The sequence below is a fragment of the Lipotes vexillifer genome, unplaced genomic scaffold (genome assembly GCF_000442215.2).
Source record: "Lipotes vexillifer unplaced genomic scaffold, Lipotes_vexillifer_v1.1 scaffold717, whole genome shotgun sequence".
In the NCBI taxonomy this organism is placed as follows: domain Eukaryota; kingdom Metazoa; phylum Chordata; class Mammalia; order Artiodactyla; family Lipotidae; genus Lipotes; species Lipotes vexillifer.
In genome coordinates, this window is record NW_006798707.1 from 2,462,857 (window position 1) to 2,469,667 (window position 6,811).

The 6,811-nt window shown below is 47.4% G+C and overlaps 1 protein-coding gene across 1 annotated transcript in view; it reads left to right on the forward strand.

The window, feature by feature from the left end:
* The window catches only part of PLB1 (phospholipase B1), a 128,594-nt gene that overhangs the window by 80,907 nt on the left and 40,876 nt on the right, over positions 1 to 6,811 (forward strand). Inside the window, exons 33-35 of the mRNA XM_007470893.1 lie at positions 429 to 502; positions 4,671 to 4,714; positions 5,425 to 5,533. Of these exons, the coding sequence (XP_007470955.1) occupies positions 429 to 502; positions 4,671 to 4,714; positions 5,425 to 5,533 (227 nt within the window). The remainder of the gene's footprint in view (positions 1 to 428; positions 503 to 4,670; positions 4,715 to 5,424; positions 5,534 to 6,811) is intronic.

Genomic DNA, 6,811 nt, shown 5'->3' on the forward strand with positions numbered 1-6,811 from the left:
GGAAAGAGGAGAAATGTGCAAGTGTATGAGAAATCTGTCCACTGGGGCCCGCTCAATCGATGGGCTCTTTCTTCATGCATGTAAAGAACTTAGGAGCAGAATGCTGCTAATAATATTATAAGTGTCTCACATTTGTAAAGCACTTTAGAGGCTTCACAACTGTTTTTGCAGCTATGATCCAATTTGGTCATCAGAACAATCCTGTGAGATGAGCAGGGCATGGCCTCAGCTCCGTAAGGAGGCAGCTGAGATTCGAGGAAGCCACGCAGCCGGGGAAGCAGCAACCCCGGGCGTTCCGGCTCCCAGGGCAGCGCTCTGCTCACGCTATGTTGCGTGCGCGGAGAACGCCTTGGGAAGCCCTGCATATACACAGCCTCCCTTTTCTCTGACTTGCTGATTTTCCTGTGGATTTTGATATGTTTTCAAAGGCTGGCAATGGGATTGGCTCCAAACCGAATGACCTATCTGATGTCACTACTCAGTACCGGGGGCTGTCATATAGGTAATGTTAACCCATGACCCCGTCCCACCCCATGCTCACCCGCAGAGATCGGCCGGGGGTTTGTCTCCCGTAAATGCATAAATACCAAAGAGCAAGGACCAGGTCTGGAGGGGGCTTTCAGAAGGAAAACCTATATATTTCTGCCAAATGTAACAATTTGGTGAGTAGAGAGGATATTTTACTGCTAATAACCCTTTTCTTTTAATTGTGCAGAAAGAGCAAATCAGGGTACTTATCAGACTTCTGGGTCAACAAATCCAACATGAAATGCACCAGAAAAGCACCAAATCTCTGAGTCTTCACCTGCCCGTTTGCATGTATATGTGCACACGTAGATTCTCCAATGTCTCTTGTTTACTGTCTGTATGAATCGATTCTTGTTGTTTATTCATGTTCTGTAGCCACACCTCTGCCTTTATGTATATGCACACATCTGTACAGAAAACTCTGAAACGCAGCACCCGCTTCAGGCAGAAACAACCGAGACAAAAATCACAACCAATAGGCGTTGCTGAGCCCCTATGCCCATGTGCCTGTATGATGGAGGCGGGTGGGTGAGAGGAATATATGGGAAGCACAGGCAAATGCGTATGCCCAGTTGGCAAGTGTTATTTAAAAATAAAAGATGCCTGAGTGCCACAGGACTATAGAAGAGGGAATACCCAGCCCTGCCCGTTGGGTTAGGAGGGCTTCCCAGAGAAGGTGGTAGCCAGTTACACCTTGACAGATTAGCAATTTGGTAGGCGAGAAAGGGCATTCCAGGCAGGAAGTAAGAAAGCTTAAGACGTGTCAGGAGAGTGGTTGGATGTGGGTATTCTAAAGTTTCTTTCTTTCCTAATAAAGTTCTTGTTTATGAACCCTTCACAGTCATTGGCGATTAGCTCAGGATTCAAAGCCACTAGAACACGGCCTGCCACAAGGGGGCAGACAGCTGATGAGAGGCAGGACAGCCCAGTGCCGGCCCCCTCCCTTTCCTTCCGAGAGGTTCAAATGAAAGGTTTCTTCTAAGAAAGCGAGAGGGAACGGAGTGGGGACGACGAGGACAGTGCCAGAGAGAAAGTTTTTCCCGGGTGAGTGAAAGGCATCCTCACTCAGCCAGGAGCCACCCACAGAGAGGATCCAGGGCATGGGTAGTGTAAGGACATCACCCTGCCTAGAGCTGAGCCAAAGACCTCGCAGCTCCCGAGGTCCCACACACCCTCCACCAGGTGGGGGGGGTCTCTACCGGGCTGCCGAGGGACAGAGTGGAGGTTGCCTCCTGACCACTGGGCCCCAGGCTTTTCTGAGGCTGCAGCAGAAAGAAAAGCCAGAGGGAGAGCAGGAAAGCAGAGCTTATTACAGTCGAAAAAGCATGAGGTTGTGGCAGCTTTACTTAGTCTGAGCTAAAGAAGGCAGTGGCCTCACATCCTAGTGTTGGGAAAATAGAAAATAAAGCAGACAAGCCAGCCAGCAGATGACAGGCAAGCTACCCTGGTGTAGTCTGGGGAGTGAGGTGATCTGCCCAACTCCACAAACAGTTCAACTGCATGGATTCCTGGGATTCCGACAGAGACAGTCTTCTGCTAAAGGTTTCTCTCTGCAGCTGTGGAAAAATTCAGCCATTGCTCTTTGTTTCTTCCTATGAGTGAGGTCCAATAAGGCCTGATGTTTCAATCTTCTGGTTCCAATTCCAAGGCCTCGTGTGCTCAATGGCTGCTGTCCCTTTAAACCCTTTATTCTAGACGTTTCAGACCTGCCCCAAGACCCATGTGTGTTAAAGATAGGAGCTCTTCTTGGTCAGAGTCTGAGAGACAGTTTGACACTTGATAAAGTGTGTAGACTAGGGTTTCTCAAAGTGTGTTCCGTAGAACACTAGCCCCAGTCTTTTATTTTGGGGAAAACTTTTCCTACTATATCCTTCGTCGGGGGTATTCACATACATGTTAGCATACTGAAGGCTCTGAGAAGCCGCCCTACGTTGAAGAAATCTGTTTAAATTGTGTCTGTTGAATCCAGTGTTTCCCTTAATCCCAGAACTCTTTCTTTGTTCATAACTCTTTCTCTGTAAATACCTATTAGCATCCCCTGGGAAATGTCCATGCAGTAGACTGATCTGAGAAAAAGCAATTTTCTGAAGCCATTAAAACTTCCAGCTGGGAAATAGGAGGCAATTAATTGATTATAGGTAAATTAAGAATGCAAATTGAGCCTCTTCCTCCAAGGAAAGAAAGTGGAAAGAGGGGACCTCACAGAGTCAGACCGGGGAGAGGAATTTTTGGTAGGTGGGCGACTGTGAGCAGGGCCTGCAAGAAGTGCTGTGAATATTTCCAAGGCCCCTTGACCTGTAAGAATCACACAGCAGTGAAAGGCCCCAGCTCTGGGTAGCTTAACAGTGTGGTAGGCCCAGAGGTCTTTAGAGAATTGCCTTTCCAATTGAAATGTTTGCTTGATTGGACTCATTCAAAGGACAAAAATAATATTTATCAAAAAATGCATTTCTTTGTCTTATTAATTAGGAGGTCAGTCTCACGTTGTTGAAACTCCTCCAATAGATGTTATCAAGCATCTTCTCTGCATCTCTCTGCACACTATGGGTGACTAGGGAACAAAGCCCAGCCTTTGAGTTCGTGGTGTCATACAAATTACATTAATCTGAAGGGTCTCGTGTAAACTAGCTGTTTCACATGGGTCTGTTTTCTTTCATGTTTCACGCAGTTCTGATCGGAAGGAGGGCTTTCATATTTTTGTTCCTCCCTATTTATTTGTATAATTCTCTCTTTTCTCCTGGAAACGGGCTCAGAGATTTCTGTAGCCTATTGGTCTTGATCAGCTACCTCACTTGTTTTACAACAAAGATAGTTTTAGACAAGAAATTACAATAGAATGTACTTGATGTGTGTGTGTGTTTACATATATCTCTGTGTTTATATGTTGACTGAAGGAGAAAAGGAGGCAGAGTTAGAACACAGTGATTGGAGGAGGTATATGGCTTTGTAATTTCCTGCCAAGTGAAAAGTGTTCTGATTAAGTGCTTTTAGTCCAAAGAAGGAAGGATCAGGAAGCAGCTAAAGTAATAGCTTCATACAGAGTTGGGAAAGGATCAGAAGCTTAAAAAAAAATGCCCAACCAAAGGCCAAGTTAAGTTCAGACATTGGATGGAGGTAGGAGAGAGATTCCTGAGTGAGATAGAAAGGTAGGACTTACCTGGCTTCTTTTTCTCTCCACCACTTGAGGTTCTTGAACCTTTGACTTAAGCCCCTGACCACCATAGTGTGGAATAGTCAACTTCATTCCAAGCCTTCCCTTGCATGAAGAATAGCCAAGACTTTGATTCGTGGCCTGTCCTTTGGAAGGTTCTACTGGTGGGCTGAATGCTAACACTGTGTTCTCAAAATCTCTTGGCCTGGGGTAATATGCTGGGACTGAGGAGGGAAGAAAGAAGGAGACACAGAAGAAAAATAACAGTAAATACAATACACCTGAACATTGGACTTTTTTCAAATAGAAATACTTTTCTCCTTGCCTCCCCCATGTATTCAATTTAAATGCATGAAAGGCAGTGAAACTTCGTGTCTCTTGAAGTTAGATTGAGGGCCATAAAACTAGATGAGATGAGATGAGATGAGATGAGATGAAAGGAGATGAAATTAGATCGGGCATTGGAAGGCAGTGAGAGGCCATCCCCCAAACCTTCCAGTGGGATTTACCTGACCACTGGGCAAAGAAGAACTTATCCATTTTCTAAAGGTTTCCAGCTCAAGCTGGTTTTTAGTTACCTTTATGGTTTTTAGTTTCCTTTAGAAAGTTGATTAACCCCTGTGTGCCTCAGCTTCATACTCTGTAAAATAGAGATAGTTCATCCTCATCACAAGCTTGTTTGTAGATCTGAGATAACTAACGTAGAGCATCTGGTTCATGGCTGAGCTCATAGTATATACTCAGCTAAGTGCGCTCCCTCCTGATTTGCTGAAGAAAAGAAGCAGCCATCTTTCAGCTTCAAATCCTGAATTTGGGGTACCAACTCCTCGGGGAATTCAAATATTCTCAGAATCCCTCAAACACAAAGAGATGTCTCTGGCACATCTGACAGGTACTGATGGCATGGGCATTGTTAAAAGCTGGGGGCACTTTTTTGTAAAGCCTATGTATTGATTCAGTCTCTCTCATTGGCTTTGTTCATTCTGTACAGTTCAGGAGGGGACGGCTACCTGGAGATTGTGACCACCTTACCGAGTAAGTAACCACCAGTGGCTTGAGGTTGTCCTCTGGGTCCATCTGACCCCCAGGCTTCCTGAAAGTACCTCTCAGCTAAGAAAGGAGGGAATAACATCTTCCTTATGGACTGTCATTGAAATGAGAGGAGAGGCCTGTGGACAGGTGGCTGAAGGGGGTGGAATAAGCTCTGTGTTTGGATTCCCGGAGACCTGGGTTCGAGCCCTGACCCTTCTGTGTGCTGGCCGGGTGACCTGGGCCAAGTTACTAAACATTCTGAGCCTCAGATCTCCTCAACTGGCCCAGAGAGTGTGGAGATAGTCAAATGGGACAGTGAGTATTTGCTGCACTGTAAACTATAAAAAAAGAAAGAAAGAGGGCTTCCCTGGTGGCGCAGTGGTTGAGAGTCCACCTGTCGATGCAGGGGACACGGGTTCGTGCCCTGGTCTGGGAAGATCCCACATGCCGCGGAGCGGCTGGGCCCGTGAGCCACGGCCACTGATCCTGCGCGTCCAGAGCCTGTGCTCCGCAACGGGAGAGGCCACAACAGTGAGAGGCCCGCGTACCGCAAAAAAAAAAAAAAAAGAAAAAGAAAGAAAAGAAAAACTGAGAGGCTCTTGTTGTCTTGGCGCAGCCTGTCATCAAGTCGTTTGAGGCCCCAACTCCTCTCAGGAGCACACTCTGCCTTCCATCCTAAGCCCTCTGTGTCCTGTGCACCCTTCCCCTTCCAGATATCCTTCGGAAGTTTAATGGAAATCTCACGGGCTATGCGGTGGGCACAGGCGACGCCAGTGACACAAATGCCTTCCTCAATCAGGCTGTTCCTGGAACAAAGGCTAAGTATGGCATTTGGGGAGGGGAGGGGGCCTGTCAGGTAGGGAGTGGGAGGCATGTAGTCCCCTTTAAGGTTGTCATTCTGACCTCTGAGTGCCGAGGGGACATTTATCCATTTGCAGCAATGATTTGAGAAGTTCTTGGCCACTCTCTTCTGTGGCTGCCTCGTGACCAAGGCCGCAGGGAGGCTGGAGGGCTGGATCTTGGACAGAGGCCATATGCTCCTAGAGCCTGAACTCCTGGCCTTGCTTTCCTGTGCAGCATGCTCTAATCATTCAACTAACTGACCCACCTTAGCCAGTTTTTAAAACTTATCATGGCATAATGGTACTCTCTACAGCACCTCACGAGTGGCAATTCCCCCAAAAGATCAGGGAGTACCAACCAAATGGATGGGCAAGCCAGAATCTCCAGCCTTCGAGGCTACTTAGAGGGGCAGTAAGTTGTGTCCTGTCCCTGCTCCTGCTATGGAGCTACAGGAAATGCAGCTGAGAAGCCAGAGGCAGCTGGAGCCAACTGCTCAGCCTCCCAGGCTGATCGTCCAAGGAGACCCCTCACCCTGCTCCTAGAAGCCTCAGCCACCTGGGTCTCCTTGCTCCTGGCCCAGCCTGGGAAGACCCTTCTTAGTAGTAGAAACGGCTGGGGACAGATGGACCCACCACCAGGTGCCAGGAGATCAGCATTCTGTGGATCCATCTCACACTATAACAGGGACCTAAACTAGTGAGGAGCTGGGGATGCCTGAGGTCTAGTCTTTCCATGAATTCTAAACCCATGTGTTTGTACGGTGTATGTTTATTCCCCCACCTCTTTCTAAAAGAAACATTTAGCTAAGTTTACCAAAAATGACACAACATATACATGAGAGAGAAAAATCACAGCCTCTGGTGGGGGGAGGAGGGGAAGCAGCAACTCAGTATGAGCCTTTTCACGATTCTTGTGTCTAAGCATCAAACTCTTAGCTTCCTGGCAGCCAGGGTAAAAAGAGGAAGCATGCCAAAACTTTCCTAGATGTAATTTCAGAATCTACATCAGTCCTTCAAAGGAGATGAACGGTTTCCTAGCATGGAATCCTTAAAGCCCCTTTGCACGTGGAGTCCTCGAAAGGAGACCACGCGTAACAAATATAATTGTCAGTGCCCTTGACTGTTGCTTTAGGACAAACACACGACTGGCTTTGCAAACGGTTATTTGTTGTAAGAACTCTCCAGAAGAGGCAAGTAGCTTCTTGTCCTGAGCCTCAGGGTCTCTGCCAGCTCATGGTGGGGGGGGGGGGGGGGGGCA